Genomic DNA, 18,594 nt, shown 5'->3' on the forward strand with positions numbered 1-18,594 from the left:
CATATAAGTTGGCCACTTCTATGTTCCAAGACGGCACTTACCTCCCCCGGAGTCTGACTTTTACGCTGAATCAAGCCTTTTATGTTGTTTTTTATCTTTGAATAAATGCACATTCTTTTACCCCTTTTGGATGGAGCTTTTTAAAGAAACCGTGATGTGAGGAGACATGCAGCTGTCAGAGTGGGTGTTAGGTACGCTGATCACGTACCAACATTTTTGAAATAAATCTGTCACTATATCTTTGTGAAAAAATTTGGCTATGGTCAGAAAAGATACCTTTATATGAGTACAGATACCTGCCTCGATGTAAGTGAGGTGTGTTCATGTGAAGATACCATTCATGCTAAAAGATACCTTTATGTATATCATCTGACGACTCACATTGTAAGTGAGGTACGCCGGATGAGATTGGTGAAGTTTTCACCCTAGGGTATATAACAATACTACACATTGTGTATTTTCTTTTTATATTCCCTTTCCGTGGTCGAGTGTTCCATCAAGGATCCGAACACAGAGTCTTCCGGTCCACTATTGGGATATACAGAGCACAGCTAAGTATTCCTATTCCCTCACAATTCTCACTCTTGCTTGTACGTTAGCGCCATCTAGTCCACAAAATCACTTTTTTTCTGTCCAAATCCTTGGATCTTTTTTGGGATAGGTCCAATATTGGATTCAGAAGGCAGCCAACGGTAGACAAGGAGCGCCCAAGAGGTTTTTCACTTTTTTTGTAGCATCCCAGAGGGGAAGTCAGAAGACCACTTGTACTACTTCAACTAAGCAATTGACTGTCCAACAGTCCTTTGCTAGGAAGATGAAATATGACAGCAGTCATCCTGTTTCAAAGTGGATAACTGACAGCTATGTTGGTGTTAGACGTGCGTCTGGTATCTGTCATTAGTGCAGAGGGATTTTGACAATTGATGGAGGTAGTGTGTCCCCAGTACCAAATCCCATCTAGATTCCACTTCACTAGGAAAGCGATTCCTGGACTGTACAGGGACATTAAGAAAAGTGTCCTCAGTGTCCTGAAAAATGTGGTTGTACCAAGTGTCCACTTAACCACGTACATGTGGACAAGTGGAACAGGGCCGACTAAGGACTACATGACTGTGACAGCCCACTGGGTAGATGTATTGCCTCCCGCAGCAATAACAGCAGCAGCAACAACAGAAGCAGCATCTCACAAACACCAGCTTGTTCCTAGGCAGTCTATGCTGTGTATCACCAGTTTCCGTAAGAGGCACACAGCTGATAACCTCTTTCGGAAACTGAGGGACATCATTACACACTGGCTTATCCCACTTAGACTATCCTGGGGATTTGTGATATCGGATAACGCCACCAATATTGTGCGTGCATTACATCTGGGCAAATTCCAGCACATCCCATGTTTTGCACATACAATTAATTTGGTGGTGCAGTATTTTTTGAAAAATGACAGAGGAGGTACAGCAGACAGCAGATAGGTAGACTTACCCGCTGTTGCCTAGGAGATCCACTTGTGCAGCTCCTCTCAAAACAGGGCATCCCCTGCAAAAGGGAGGTTTCCTACACCTTTTTTTAAATCAGAATCCGCTGACCATTGTCTTAGCCACAGAGCCCTGCGGGCCGAGCCCGGCATAGCTGTAGTACGGCCACTGATGAGGCATAATTCTGTAATAGATTTGCTCATAAAGTTAGTCGCATCCTGTATATGATTCAGTAGGGTAATTATCTCCTCCTGTGGCAGGGAGTCCAACCCATTCACTATATTTTCAGACCATTTTAACATGGCCCTAGAAAACCAGCCACAAGCAATAGTGGGCCTCTGAGCTACACCCACTGCAGTATAAATTGATTTTAGTGTAGTCACAATTTTATGGTCAGCTGGATCTTTGAGAGAGAGAGCCCCAGGTACAGGCAGTACAACTTTATGCGACAGCCTGGACACTGAAGTATTGACGGGGGATTTTCCCAATCCTTTTTGTCCTCTGCAGGAAAGGCAAAATAATTTAATAACCATTTTGGGGTAATTAATTTCTTTTCTGGGTTTACCCGTGCCTCCTTAGTCAGGGAGTTTTGGTCCTTTAAAACAGGAAAGGTGACAGAGGATTTTGGCTTTACATTAAAATACGATTCCTCTTATTGTTCTGCCTCCTTATCTTGTAAATTGAGGACCTCTCATGGCATAAATTAGGGCCTCAACTCCAGGGGACAGGAACTTATCCTCGTCCACCTCAAACTCTGCCTCCTCCAACTCCAGTAAGTCAGTCTCAGAGTAAGACTGGAGTTCCTGTGGAAGCATTCATTTATGAGAGACCACCAGAGGGGGCTGAGTAGACTGTCTGCGGTCTGCAGCCTTAACTAGGAAATCATCCATAGACTGTTTTAAGGTCTGTCTTTCATGCTTAGCCATAGCTAACTCAGTATTAATATTAGCAATAATTGTTTTAAATGATTCTAACCACTCAGGTTCCTGCATATCACTGGCCTGTGAAGGCAGAGAACACTGGGTACACAGTAAAGATACCTGTGAAGAAGGTGTAAACTTAGTGTTACATGAGGGACACACAGATTTTTTTCCCAGACATTGTTACAGCAGATTACAAATAGTTAATAAGAATACAATGTAAACAACACAGTTAGTGCACAGACACAGTAACCCCAAACAGCCCTGTATGGGGTGACACAGAGAGGATCGAGACCAGCACCCAATACCATACTTAGCAAACAAATCTATATATAATATATCACTGGGTATATTAAATATGTGTATATATATATATATATATATATATATAAACAAACGAGGTGATGTGGGCGGCACTCAATACAGACTTCACAGCGTGAATAAACGGTACTTTATTAGGCCAACATGTTTCGGGGACCAAACCCAATCCTCAGGGCCAGACAAGGCACAATACACTAACACATATACTTATATAGGCTGAACAAGACAAACATTAGTGCAGATCATACTCACCTGCTCCACGGCGCTGCCACCCGCCAGTCCGTCCGGCCACGCTTGCACGTTGCTTACCGATGACGTCACGGCGCGCCGCGTTGCAGGAGAGTAACCTAGGCAACCAAACGAAGCCTCCGCTCGGTCACCTGAGAAAGTGCCGCATGAACACAATGAGACAATCAAAAACACAAAACAAATATAAATACTCTAACAATAAAAACAATCACCAAGGAATGCATACTGGTAATAGGAATCTATGGCAGCCATAGCTTAAGCCCATATACAGGCTACAGACATTGAAACAATACTGTAATGTGATTAGGAGGGTACATAAAATAAAATAATAGGGGGAGCAACAGATGGATGCTGAACTAAATGATGGTGATATCAAAGGAAACACTGTAATCCTAGGTTCTCATTGAGACCCCCGGGTGACAGAGTTCCCAGTTTATAAATCCACCTGGATTACTTTTGTAATAATATCCTATCCCTGTTGCCACCCCTAAGTTTACGAGGAGCGTGATCTATAAGGATGGCCCTAATGCTGGCTACCCCGTGGCCCATTAGCATACGGTGCCGTGCAAAAGGTTGTTCACTTTCTTTTTTCTCAAATGCCTTTTTTATTGCACTCCTGTGGAGTGCCATTCTCTCATGGAACTGCCTAATGGTCTTGCCCACATATGCAAGACCACATGTGCACGTATAGATTTGTTTGCTAAGTGGACAGCGGTGTAACTGCTGTATATATATGCACTCTCCCCTTCCTATTATACCCCCAGGTACCAGTACAGTAGTGGTTCAGTGGCCTTTGTGAAGGAGCAGCATCAGCATGCAGCCTGTAGCAGCAGGAAATGGTGCCTTCTGGTCACTGGTCCCGCTCTCCCGGAAGCCCCGCCCCTTTCATGGTGTGTGGTCCCTATCTATTATACTGGCTTGTACTGTGTGTAAAAAGCAGATTTGAGGTAAAAAACACAGAGAACAAGTAAAAACTGTAACATACCATTTTGTATGCAGATACAGCCAAAGACACACACATCATTCTAATCAGCAGTGTCTGTGTATGCATCATATTCACATCATGACACAAATAAGATGCAATTTAGCAAAAATAGATGCCCAATGAATACAGAATTGCACAGGACCTGTCAGATCACTCACACCAGGGATCTCCCACTACATGGCATATTGAGGTAAGATGTTTCAGGACATATCTGTAGTTGCGGTACATGGAATCAGCGGACAGAATCATGCTGGAGATGATTATAGCAGGCTGAGGATTAAGCTCACAAATATAATCACAGGAGACTTGTTCATTAAGTGTCCCTGGTGACTTGCAGGACATAGACAGTTCATCAGTGGTCCTTACTGCTCCCTAGTTACAGTATATTGGTCCTAGTTAATGGTCCCTAATGCTCCCTAGTTATATTGCTAAGGTAGCAATATACTGTGAAACTGTTGCTTTAATATCTTTTGCAACTAAGTAGCATTTTTGTTGCACTGGAATTTCCAAATAAATGAATTACCTCACTGCACCCACAGGCTTTTACTGGTAACAATGTTCCGCTTAGTCAATGCTGGCTGCCGGCGTCCCGGCTAAGTTCAGACACAGAATACTGATTACCGTAGCGTGGCCGCTGTAATAGTTACCCCTGCACACGTGTAGTGATCCTTCCACTGTGATCAAGCCACCGGACTATGGTGGTCATTCCGAGTTGTTCGCTCTGTAAATTTCTTCGCATCGCAGCGATTTTCTGCTTAGTGCGCATGCGCAATGTCCGCACTGCGACTGCGCCAAGTAAATTTGCTATGCAGTTAGGTATTTTACTCACGGTTTTTTCTTCGTTCTGGTGATCGTACTGTGATTGACAGGAAGTGGGTGTTTCTGGGCGGAAACAGGCCGTTTTATGGGCGTGTGGGAAAAAACGCTACCGTTTCTGGGAAAAACGCGGGAGTGGCTGGAGAAACGGAGGAGTGTCTGGGCGAACGCTGAGTGTGTTTGTGACGTCAAACCAGGAACGACAAGCACTGAACTGATCGCACTGGCAGAGTAAGTCTCGAGCTACTCAGAAACTGCACAGAGATGTCTTTTCGCAATATTGCGAATCTTTCGTTCGCAATTTTAAGAAGCTAAGATTCACTCCCAGTAGGCGGCGGCTTAGCGTGTGCAAAGCTGCTAAAAGCAGCTTGCGAGCGAACAACTCGGAATGAGGGCCCATTATCTTTAGAACAACTACTAGCAGAGAATACAGAAGGATCCTTATATACGATCAGACTATAAATCTGTCTTCTAGAAAATTCTAAAGTTATAAGGATATCACAATTCTTTCCTATTGATGAGAAAAGCCCAGCTATAACACTGTATTATAATAAGACATTAGCTGACTTTAAAATTATATGCAAAGATACAAATAAGAGTAAGAACAAAAAGAAATACTGCCTACAGGGCCAGATTAACAATGGGGAGGATGGAGCTACAGCTCCAGGCCCCCCATTGAAAATAGGCCCACAGGAGGAGACTGACAGTGCTGACAGGATACAACTGTTCCCTATCACAGACTGCTAGCAGCCATCCTCCCAGGCTCCGCCTCCTGAAGCCCCGACACTCCCACCTGTCAGTGTTATCAGCAGTCGCAGAGCCAAGCAGGCAGTGCAGTGGCCGCCCCTCCCCTCTCCTCCAGAGCCCACTCTCTCCTCACTCGGGTCCTGACTGAGACTGACACACACAAGCTCCACCCCCCAGACTATACTATACAAGGAAGGAGCTGCTACTGATGTTGCTGCATGGTGCCTGGTAACTTCTATAATGGCTGCATGATGAGCAGAATCAATTTATGATGTGTGTCTGTGAGGTGTGTGTGTTGGGGTGTTGAAGTGTGTGTTTGTGAAGTGTGTGTATGGTGGTGTGTTTTGTGTGTGGGCAAGGAGGTGTGAAGTTTTTTCATGTATGGGGGTGAATGTGTTACTGGGCATTGGGATGTAGAAATTGTTGTGTTACTGAGTGCTAGGTGGGGGAAGTTAATGGGGGCTGTGTGAGCATAGTATGGGTGCTGTGTAGTATGGGTGCCACTGTGTGTGTGTGTAGTATGGGTGCTGTGTAGTATGTGTGCTGCTGTATAAACATAGCATGGGTGCCACTGTGTGAATGTAATATGGGTGCTGTGTAATATGGGTGCCATTGTGTGAGCATAGTCTGGGTGCTGTGTAGTATGGGTGCTGCTGTGTAAGAGTAGTATAGGTGCAGCTGTATAAGCATAGTATGGGTGCTGCTGTGTGATGTAGTATGGGTGCTGCTGTGTGAGAGTAGTATGGGTGTCACTGTTCGACGTAGTATGGGTGCTGCTGTGTGAGAGTAGTTTGGGTGCTGCTGTGTGATTGTAGTATGGGTGCCGCTGTGTGATTGTAGTATGGTTGCTGCTGTGTGAGTTGTATGGGTGCTGCTGTGAGAGTAGTATGGGTGCCGCTGTGTGAGCATAGTATGAGTCCTGTGTGAGAGTAGTATGGGTGCTGTGTGATGTAGTATGGGTGCAGCTGTGTGAGAGTAGTATGGGTACTGCTGTGTGAGCTTAGTGTGGGTGATGGTGTAAGTGTAAAATGGGTGCTGTGTGATGTAGTATGAGTGTTGTGTGAGAGTAGTATGGGTGCTGTGTGATGTAGTATGAGTGCTGTGTGAGAGTAGTATGGGTGCTGTGTGATGTAGTGTGGATGCAGCTGTGTGAGAGTAGTATGGGTACTGCTGTGTGAGCGTAGTGTGGGTGATGCTGTGAGTGTAATATGGGTGCTGTGTGATATAGTTTGGGTGCTGCTCTGTGAGTGTAGTATGCGAGCAGTTTGAGTGTAGTATGTGTGTTGCTGTGTGGGGGGAGCTTTATGGGAGCTTATAGGGTGGGTGGATAAATGTGCTAATGGGTGTTGGGAGGAGGGATTGATAATGACTTGAGGAGAGATGGGATAATGGATGCACATCACCACATGACACCACCAAGATACCACATGACTTAGTGGTGACATGTAGTTTTGTACATAGTACTTTTTTTAAAAAAATCTCACTATCGGGTCCAGCTCTAGTATCTTCTTTGTATATACAGTACTGTATATAGAGATGTCACATTCATGATATCGCATATACCCCTTTCAGACCACCAGCTATGAACACGGGTAATTGGCAGATCAGCACGCATAACCCGTGTTCATGTGCGGTCTAAAGGTGCCAAGGGAAAAATACAGATGGTATTACCGGTACTGGTAGTGAGCAAGGTTGAACTCGTGTTCAACCTGGCTCACTGTGCGGTGTGAATAGGAGCCGGGTCGGTATGACCCATTTCCCGTTCACTGTGTGTGTGTACGGGCAGTGCTTGAAAATCATGTGATCTCCATGCACTGCCCCCACTTCATCACTGCTGATGTCATCATACAGGCAATATGAGGCGGGGCATTCCCTGGGAGCTTCCATGTCAGGCTCCTGTGGGCGACCTGCCTCAAGTGGTGTGAAAGGGGTATTAGTGACCCATATGCTCTTTAGTAGAGAGGTTCAAATTCATATAATCACTAAGCACCATTTTTACTTTTTTGTCAGGTGAACAAGTATGTTTTTTTTGTTTGTAGACTTTCATATTACACTGTTGATACAGTGTAGCCACGCTCATCCATCCTGCAGCTCGGCCACACAAGCACACACGCCACGCTCAGCTGCAGCTTAGTACGCTGCTCATATTTTCCTATGGGTGCTTGTACTTATAAGCACACGTTCGTCCTAGTCGTGGGCACACTTGATTGCCGCAAATATGCCGAGCTGCAGGATGGATGACCGTGGCTACATCTGTATAAGTAAAGTGTGTAGAGGGTGGGGCAATTGAATGAAGGCTCTTGCTACAACCCATGAAGCAGGCCACACCCCCACTCCACTGGTCATGCCCCCCACATCACTAGTCACATCCCCTGCGGCAGCACACAATAGTCCTACCATAAATTTCAGCTCCAGGCCCATATGAACCTTAATCTGGCATTGACTGTCCACTACCATTTAAGCAGAATTTATCTAAACAAGAGAGACAGGCACTTAGGGAAAGGAATAATATCAATTTGCTGGTCATCAAACCAGCTGACAAGGGAGTGGGGGGAATCATTATACAAGATCGCATGAAATATGTTATAGAAGCAGAAAGGCAGCTACATAACAGTGATCACTATAAATAATTATCCAGTGACCCTACCTCCCCTTATCAAATTGAATATAATGGCTTACTAATTGAGGCCTGGGCAGAGGATGCAATCACAGAAATAATTACATTTTTTAGTGTGTCCCCATTCTATCCCTCCCATTTTTTATAATTTGCCTAAAATTCACAAATCACTTAGTGCACCACCTGGTCATCCCAATATTTCTGGTATTAGGTCCCTCACTTCTAATTTATCATAATTTGTAGATGCCCACTTGCAGAGCCACGTCACCAAACTAAAGTCTCACATTAAAGACACCAAGCATATCCTGCAGAAAGTCTCTGAAATTTGTTGGCATTTGTTGGCATTTTTGACACTCAACGTCCAAGCCCTATATACAAATATTCAGCATAAAGCAGAAATTGAGGCGATAAAATATTATTTAAATGGAGACATGAAAATAACAAGAGAGAGACGTGACATTGTAAATGATGCAATAATATGTATATTAACACATAATTATTTTTTGTTTAATGACACATATTATTTTCAGACACTGGGGATGGCCATGGGAACCAGATTTGCACAAAGTTTTGCAAATCTCTATATGGGCCGCTTCAAGGAACAATTTATTTGGAGCGGTCCATATAGAGATATGTGGTCCTCTATGGCCATTTGATTTCTTTATAATTTGGAAGGGCAGGTCAACACAGAGCACTGGAATTTGTTAAATATTTAAACACTAATGATTTTAATTTGCAATTTACTCACACATTTAGTTTTGACATGGTAGTCTTTCTGGATGTCGAATTCTCTGCAAGGGATGGTATCATTGTTCCATCAACTTATTTGAAGCCCGTGGGTGCCTCTAACTATTTACATTATAGTAGCAGTCATCACAGACCATGGATAAGGAATATCCCACAAAATCAAATATTGCGTCTAAAGTGAAATTGTGCTGCTGATGAGGACTGTTTTCCCAAATTGGGATAATGCTGGGACACTTCAAAAGGAGAGGATATCTGGATAAACTCCTTAATAATGTAAGAGATTATGCTAGGAAATTATGTAGAAAAGAGCAAATACTACAGTGGAAGGGGAAAGCTTGAGCATTTTAAAGATGGGGGATTTAGCTGTTGATATGAAGAAACAAATAAAAAATAGGCTGATATATGAAAATATAATATTTTCATCTAAATATAACATCAAATCATGGAAAATAAAAAAAGATTGTGATAACTTCATATTATTGGAATAGGATCCTGTATTGAAGAATGTTTTTGAAAAAATAACAGCAGTAATCTTAAAAAAGAACCCAAACTTGGGTGACATTTTAAACCCAAGTATGTTGAAAACTCAGATTTGTGTAGACAAAGGAGGTCCAGGTACAGTAATTGGCTAGCACAGAAATTTGTAGGTAGCTATTGATGCAATAAATCAATCTGTGTCACGATCTGGGTAATTATTCACCACTTCTTACCTTCCAAGTGTCTCCTGAGACTGGCCCAGCATTCCAAGCCTGGACTCCACCTGCGCTGTCTGCGTGCAGCGCGCTGTACAACATTGCCTCAGTCTCCCCTCTATGATCCAGGCAGCGCTGTCATGGCAACTACTGTATACAATTTATCCCTTCTGTCATAGTAAATGACGTCCCCTGTCTCCTGCAGCCTCTGCCGCCATCACCACTGATTTCCTCATGCTAAAGTTCAAACAGACTTTCCCTCCAAATTTAAACATGGGCGCCGCCATGTTTGATTTCATCACATATCATTCTACAGCCTATCCGCTGCACTCTGGACTCTGCCTGATTGCTCAGCCAATACCTGCTTCCCAGCTGGTATAAATATCCTGCATCAAGGCTGCCTAATCGTCAGTGCTTTGGTTGTCCATCCTAGTGGTATATGTATCTCCTGTCTGTTGATGTTCCAGCTTGTGCTTACAGGTATTCCAGCTCCTGTGACCTTGCTCCACTTAGAGACCCAGAACCAGTTACCATCTGGTGGTGCTGCCTGACTCCAGCAGTGTTCCTACATTGCATCCTGTGTCCTGCAGAGATCCATCACCGGCTTCCAACTTTCAGCATTGTTCCAGAATTGCTTCCATCTTCCATCGGCTATCCAGTATCACTCCTAGCTCTCATTGCCTACCAACATCTCTGTGATCAACAGTGACTTCATCACTGGCTTCCAGCATTGCTCCAGTTTCACTTCCACCTGTGTTCCTGTGTCACTCTCAGCTCTCAGCGGTGTTCTGTATCACTCCCAGTATCTCTCTCCATCTCCAGCGGTGTTCCAGCATCGATGCGTTCATCATCTATCACACAACATCGAACCACAGTTCACCATCGATACTCACCATAGTTCAATACACCTTCTGTCTGCACGGGTTCCATCCGGCATCCCTGGCAATTCTCCGGGTCTTGCAAGGACTTTGTTACACCTCATCCTGCATTTGTCACAGTATTCATTACCACTGCGCTTCCAGGAACTGTACTGCTATATTTATCTGCACAAGTTACTGTTGAAAGTTATCTGAACTGCCAAGATGTCTAAACTGTGTGTTCAATAAACAGACTTTGTTTTATATACTCCGTTGTTGTGGTTATGTCTTCGGGCAAACAATGCTTAACCTGCTGCATGTCCAAGAAACCAATTCTACCTCTATGGTTCACATACATGCCAGCCCCTATGTCTGAGACTTCCCCAGCTCAGCCTCAGCCCTCAGTTGTGACAATACGCTTAACTTACACATTTATGGTAAATAAATCAAATAGTATAAATCCAGTGTGACTGGGGAAACATTTGTAATTAAACAATTTATGAATTGTGAATCCAGTTACTGTGTGTATGTTCTCCAGGGTCCGTGCTCCCTGCAATATGTAGGGAAAACCACTAGAACTATTAAGAGCAGGTTCAGAGAAATGTGGCAGTAGAAAAATATAATAACACAGAAAGGGGAGGTAATAAGATTAGACAGCTCTGTATAGGTGAATCATCTTAGATTTTTAAACTACTGTAGATGTTCCCACTCCTAAAGGCCTCAATGAGGCATTGGATTATACATGTTTAGATGGTTAATTATTTTTTATTATTATTATCCTTTATTTATATGGCGCCACAAGGGTTCCGCAGCACCCAATTACAGATTACATATGCATATAATCAAAACAGGAAAACAGTGACTTACAGTTGAAGACAATTTAGGACAAGTACAGGGTAACTAAGCATAACTACACCAGTAAATGACAGAGCTAAGTTCCAGGTGGCCAAAAAACTGCGTGATTTGGGCAGTTGAGGATTATTAAAGTAAGAAAAGGATAAGCACATGAGGGAAGAGGGCTCTACTCGTGAGAGCTTACATTCTAAGGGTCAGCCTCATTAAGTATTAAGTATGTGCCTTATCCTATGAGACACAATGTAACCTATAATGTTTGGTATGGATATAGGATGAAGACGATATTGGAAAAGGAACAGGTTGTGCTACACTTTTATCCCACTAAACCATAATAATAGGTTAAGTATACAAACTGGAGATTTATTTCAGGGTGGGAGAAAACTAAGGAGGGGAAAAATCATGTGAAATAGTTGAAAATATCCTTTGAAAGAACTAGTAGTTTTTTCTGAGGATGTAGAACCCAATCTGGCAGATTGTTACTTAGGGGGATATCCAATTATACCCGGTAAAACATCTTTTCAGACTTTTTTCTGACGTTTCACTGATTTTTTTTTACAGGCTATCCAGATGGATAACTGTAAAGAAAAAAAGAAAAAACACTACTCCCGAAAACACACAGGTTCAGTGAAAGCTGTGTGTTTTTGTGTGAAACAGCCCCGATTTTGGACAAAAAACAGGCTGTTTCCGTGGATTCTGCTTCGCCTGCCGGGGCAGGTGAAACAAAATCTCTAATTAGCCGGCGCGTGCCGCGGCTTATCGGGGCTAATTAGCTAGCCCCCGGCGGGACAATTAGCCCCCGTAATTTACCAGGGCTAATTGGATATCCCCCATAGAAGGGTTAATTTATGTGTAAAGTTAGAATTCGAACTGGAGGACTTAAATTATTAAACATATATGTTGGTATGTATGAATGTTTTATTAGCCTTATTAGTTATGAAATCCATTAATGTGGATAACATACGTATAGACACTCATCAGTTAATATAGATGGGATTAATTAATGAGAAATCATAGATATAAAAGACTAAAAAACCAAGGAGTCTGCAGTCTTGAGAAAGTCCAAGTGCATTGTGGGATGAAACGCGTTGACACTATCACTCACTGGCTTACCTCTACTGCATCACCAGCACAGGGAGATACGCTGCTGTAAGTGACTGAAACTACCCCAGCACTGTGGTCTGCACTGGCAGCGACAAAGATCCGGCAGCTAACCAAACAGAACTAAATGCTTACCAGCACTGTTACCTGCCCGGGGCGGTGATATCCTCACCACTGGGAGAAGAGGAATGGGGGCTTGATCATAGTGGAAGGATCACTACACGTGTGCAGGGGTAACTATAAAAGCAGCCATGCTACGGTAATCAATATTGATTAAGCGGAATATTGTTACCAGTAAAAGCCTGTGGATGCAGTGAGGTAATTCATTTATTTGGAAATTCTAGTGCAACAAAAATGCTACTTAGCTGCAAAAGATATTAAAGCAACAGTTTCCCAGTATATCGCTACCTTAGAATAACATCACTAGGGAGCATTAAGGACCATTGATGAACTGTCCATGTCCTGCAAGTCACCAGGGACACATAATGAACAAGTCTCATGCAATTATATTTGTATTTTATTGTGTGATTTTTTTTTTTTGTATTTTAATATGTATGGTTAAAATAAATGTACAGGTATATTTTATAAAGTATCGGTCTCCCAATGTTTACTGCTGAGCATGCTGCCACTTTATTATATGTTTATTGTAGTTTACAAGAAGCGCAGTGCTTTACTTTAAATTATTTTGTCTGAATGGAAGACTCTACTAATCATGTGGTTCATAACATAACTCAGCTGACAAATGAGATATTGATAATCATTTAATTTGGGCAGTTGGTTGTGGGTTTGATTGCCAGCATGTCCTTTGTGGAGTTTGTATGTTCTCCCCGTACTTGCATGAGTTTCCTCTGGGTGCTCCGGTTTTCTCCCACATCCCGAAAAATATATTGTTTGGTTAATTGGCTCACAACCAAAATTAACCCTAGTGTGTGTGTGTGTGTGTGTGTGTGTGTGTGTGTGTGTGTGTGTGTGTGTGTGTGTGTACATGGGCAGATGAGATTGGCCAAGTGCTTCTTATCTGTCATCACATTCTATGGGGTAAATTTACTAAGATGAGAGTTCTATTTAAGATGGGATGTTGCCCATAGCAACCAATCAGGTTTCAGGTATTATTTTCTAGAAGGTGCTAGATAAATGATAAGTTGAATCTGATTGGTTGCTATGGGCAACATCCCATCTTAAATAGAACTCCCATTTTAGTAAATTTACCTCAGAGTTTCTATATTTCTTTGAAATAATACAGATACTGTAGTTATGTAATTTCAGCAGGTAAGGTAAATCATTCTTGTTATTTTATCAGTATCCAAAAATTATATTCTTCCTGAATCCGATCTATAACACAGAATGAAATAAATAGGTTCTATGCATTTCCCGAGTAGTAATTAGGCAGAATTAGTAATCTCCCAATACTGTATGTGAAAAATGCCGCCTGAAGCTGTTATGGTCACCTCACAAAGGGCCAGATGTACTAAGCCTGAAAAGTGATAAATATCACAGTGATAAAGTACCATCCAATCAGCTCCTAACTGTCATTTTTCAAACACAGACTGTAACATGGCAGTTAGGAGCCGATTGGCTGGTGCTTTATCACAGTGATATTTATCACTTTTCAGGCTTAGTACATCTCCCCCAAAGGGAGGCAATTGCAAGACCACCTATCAGGATCCCAGCAATCACAATGCGGACACTGGAATCCCAACAGTTGGTGAAATGCTGCCGCCGGAATACCAGCGCAACAGGCTTTTTCCCCTTTCCTCCCCTTCCCTCTGGCACAGCCAATTATGGAAAATCTGCCCCACAGGCTGTACAAGAATGAAAAGCTGATTGAGCAGCAAGAGCCCAGCAAGTAAGGGAACCTTTAATGGGTTCTTGGTGTGTGATTGAGGTTAATGGGTGCTGTGAGAAGGGGAGTTAATCAGTGATAGGGGTGACTGTATTAATAAATGCTAGGTGACAGGGTTAATGGGTGTTGAGCATAAAAAGATAAATAGGTGCTGGGAGGGGTGAGGGGTAATTTTTGCAGTGAGGGGGGGTTAATGAGTGCTTGGAGTGAAATGATTAATATGTGCTGGGATTATGTTGGGTAGGAGATAATTTGTGCTGTGAGAGAACTGAATGAGTTCTAAGGGAGATTGGGTTAGTAGGTGCTGGGTAGCAGGAGAATAGGGAGTGCTGACAGTGTGGACAAATGTGTTAATGGGTGCTTTGAGGATGAGTTGATAAATGGGTGTGCAAAATGACTGCGCCCCCTTTGTCATAGACCAGGTGTGGTTTTATGGAAATGATTTGAAGGATTGTATTGGAGAATTAGGGCAGTAATGTAAATCTTTGCCTAGGGTGCCTAGAACCCTCACAGTAGCCCACATGCCAATCATAATTGTACATGCCACTAAATCCACTAACCCAAAAGTGACACAAATGCTCTTAAATCCACATACACTACTTATATTGTATGTGGATAAGCAATAAAGAAATCTGATGCTCTGATCATCTTCAGTCTTATTCTCTGCTTTAGAAATTATTGTAGCTGTGTTTTAAGCAGAGAATAAAGCAGGTAGGAGCTGAGTGTTCCGGATAGAGGTATCCAATGGCCGCCTGTTTCCCACCACTGCCATATAAAATGCTCCTGAAGGATTAAAGGTGTGTCTGATTGAAAGTGAAGAATAATGCCCAATCTCTACCACTTTTGAGGAACCCTTCTAGAAAACAGACAATGCCTTCCTAAATTATACCTTCCCACTTATTCAATCTCCATATATTAAACTATATCCTGTTTCTTATGTGGTAGCATGGCTAGTCCTAGATCCCAGTGAACTTTATTGTGTTTGTATATTTCAGTGACCAGTGTCAGGACAAAGACATGACATTGAAGATGACAATAACAAAGATCATGAAATGTGTCACTGACAATGAGAATCTCACAGACCCGGAAGTGATTCCACCAGCAGACTGTGTCATCAGTGGAGCTCTCTTGGATTTCATCAGCAAAGACCAAGATGATTATATAAATAATTTCAGAAAATTAGTGAAGCTACTAAAACCTGGAGGATACCTGATATTGATAGGTGCTTTAAATACAACTTATATGATGATTGGTCAGGACAAGATACATGTGTTCAGATATGATGAGAAATTTGCAAGAAAAGTTCTCACTGATGAAGGGTTTGTTATTGATCACTGTGCAGTCCATAAAAAAACAGCAGTGAGTGACCTTACTGACTATGAGGCATTTATATTTATTACAGCTCATAGAGAGTAATATGGGCCCGATTCTGAGTCACATGCTGTGTTAGGTGCAGTTAAACATTTTCTTTATACTGCGCATGTGTTTAAATCACACTGTGCATACATCTTGATTGTGTTTTGTACACAGTTGAAGTAGCTTTGACACACGCATGTAGAAGTGTATTGAAAATGTATTAGGTGTTCCCAGATGCGGCTTCAAATAGGAGGGGGCCTATATACAGGTTCCGTATGGGCCACCTCCTCTCCGGTTGTGCAGTAGACTCTGGCTTTGTGCCACAGTTTGCTCTGCATGCAGAGGTCTCTTAGAACTTGGCACCTGCACCTTGTTCTAGGGGAAAATCTTTACTGTGCAAATCACAAGGATAATGGCCACGGCAGACACTTTCACTGTGATTTTTGCAGCTCTACAGCCAGTGCTGGGACAGTATATATATATATAGGTACAGGGTGTGTGGTATGTGGGCTTGAAAACAAGGGGTGTGGTTCACAACAACATCATTCCTGTGAAGTCATGCCTCCTTTTGCCAAGTCCATGGCCCCTTTTTGGGCACAGGAGTCCCTACGCCACCATGGAGAATGTTGGGTGATATGTATGTGAGTGTCATGGAAGTGTTGCAGGTACAGATGTGACCACTTACACCTTTTCTGTACATACAACTGCTAAACTTTTTTGTAAGTGCAGTAAGTGGATGGAATATATTGTTTCCCATAATAGAATATGTATAAAGTAGTATAATAAAGCATGGCTAAATCTCTGACTCTATGGCATGCCAAACCATAATATACATGGCAGAATATAGGAAAGGTGTATGAGGACACATCTGTATGTTGGTGAAGTAGCTGTGTATAGAGATGTTTAGACACTCACATTGGAGGTCACACTCAGATAGAAACTCTGCACCTAGCATGGGGCTGGGGTAAGTGTCTATGATGTGACTGACTGATGGTGACATGTAATGATGTACTGAGTGGTGTTACAGTGTCTACAGATGCTGGAGGTCAGCGTCTCAGTCCTGGCACAGTCAGACGCAGCTTGTACACCAGGAGAAGGGCTTTTACCTGTATTATCATATAGTCACAGACACAACTACACCAACAGAAGCGGACGCAGCGTGTGACTCAGATCAGCCCCTACTGTAAGTCTGAGATGCAAATAGACATAAATACACCAGATCTTCCTGTCAATGTGCAACTGATAAACCTTAATAATAAATAATCACATAGATTACTGTACATTTATACTGAGCTGATGTTTAAACCTGATCAACAGATAAAGATATTGTCATTTCTGGTAGTTTACTGTTAAATAAAGATTCTGAGATTCATGTGTGATCTGAGTGGTTCTGTCACCCACCAGGGATCATTGTTGTCATTCGCTCAGCAGACTGTTAGTTACTACAATAACCCATATATCATTTTATTATCCCACTGATATCTGACATAGAGACAAAGAATAAATTAGGATTAATGTCACAGAGAAAAATAAACTTTGTAATTTACTTTAATGTAACCTTATAACATTTTCTATTGAAATATATTATTATATTACTGTAGAGCTTTGATTCTTCTAAGTAACTCCACAATTCTTCCAGCCAACATACATTTACAGAAAGACCCCACATCTTTCTAATAGGACCCACCCTGCTAGGCAGCTGGAATCAGAATTGTCCCAAGTGACATGGAACTGTAATTTACCACATGTATGTCAGCCATCAGCAAATTTACTGGCACAGTTTAGGTGGGGAATTCAATTGTGCCCGTTAATTATTGACACAAAAAAAATGGGCTTTAATCACAATTTTTGCCCGTTGGTCTGTATTGGGCAACTCAATTTAAGAACTGTTTTATCATATGAAAAAAACTGACCCATTTTCTTGCAAAAACAAATGTATCAGGGATAAGTTTCTAGATCTATGAATTTTCATGGGGTTTATTGTGAAAATGGGTCAGTTCTCAAGGTTTTTCTCACATCAGTGTTCAGGGTTTTCTCAGGTCAGTTCTCAGGGATTTTCTTTGCTGCCTCCAGTCAGGTTAAAAAAATTCTCAATAGTGCTGGCTTTAGGGGCTACTTGGATAACCCTCGGGGGAATAATTAGCCATGGTAAATTACCGCAGTTAATTTATTTCCCCTGTATGTTTTTTTTTAAACTAAGCTCCTAATCATTTACATGGTCTGTACCATGTTACTGATGGTGAAACAGTGGCCCTCATTCTGAGTTGTTCGCTCGCTAGCTGCTTTTAGCAGCATTGCAAACGCTAGGCCGCTGCCCTCTGGGAGTGTATCTTAGCTTAGCAGAATAGCGAACGAAAGAGTAGCAGAATTGCTACTAAATATTTTCTTGCAGTTTCTGAATAGCTCCAGACCTACTCCTAGATTGCGATCAGATCGGTCGGTTTAGTTCCTGGTTTGATGTCACAAACACGCCCTGCGTTCGGCCAGCCACTCCCCCATTTCTCCAGACACTCCCACGTTTTTCCCTGACACACCTGCATTTTTTAGCACACTCCTGGAAAACGCTCAGTAACAACCCAGAAACGCCCCTTTCCTGTCAATCACTCACCGATCAGCAGTGCGACTGAAAAGCGCCGCAAAGACAACAGCAAAACTGCTACATTTTTTGTTAAATAACTAAGCGCATGCGCGCTGCGTACCATGCGCATGCGCATTTAGCAACAAATCGCAGCATAGCGAAAATCGGCAACGAGCAAACAACTCGGATTGAGGGCCAGAATCCCTAAGAATGATGAAGTGAGTGCATTCAGGTTACACAGGGAGAAATAACCACACTTTATTCCAAGTCAGTGGATAAAAATCTATGATAGCCTGTCTGAGCGAGGTCATCTGGTCACACCTTCCAAGAAAGAAAGAACCCATGTTTTTCACTGAATTCAAGCAATAAGCATATATAAACATACGTGTTTAGTTGTATGTAATATATGTGCTCGCATGTTTCCGAGATCGGCAAGAGGTG

General features: G+C 42.4%; 1 protein-coding gene across 1 annotated transcript in view; it reads left to right on the forward strand.

The window, feature by feature from the left end:
- The window catches only part of LOC134965652 (nicotinamide N-methyltransferase-like), a 56,966-nt gene extending 41,331 nt beyond the window's left edge, over positions 1 to 15,635 (forward strand). Inside the window, exon 3 of the mRNA XM_063941985.1 lies at positions 15,215 to 15,635. Coding sequence (XP_063798055.1) covers positions 15,215 to 15,635 — 421 coding nt within the window. The remainder of the gene's footprint in view (positions 1 to 15,214) is intronic.
- Positions 15,636 to 18,594: the final 2,959 nt, after the last annotated feature.

The sequence above is a fragment of the Pseudophryne corroboree genome, chromosome 10 (assembly GCF_028390025.1).
Source record: "Pseudophryne corroboree isolate aPseCor3 chromosome 10, aPseCor3.hap2, whole genome shotgun sequence".
Classification (NCBI taxonomy): domain Eukaryota; kingdom Metazoa; phylum Chordata; class Amphibia; order Anura; family Myobatrachidae; genus Pseudophryne; species Pseudophryne corroboree.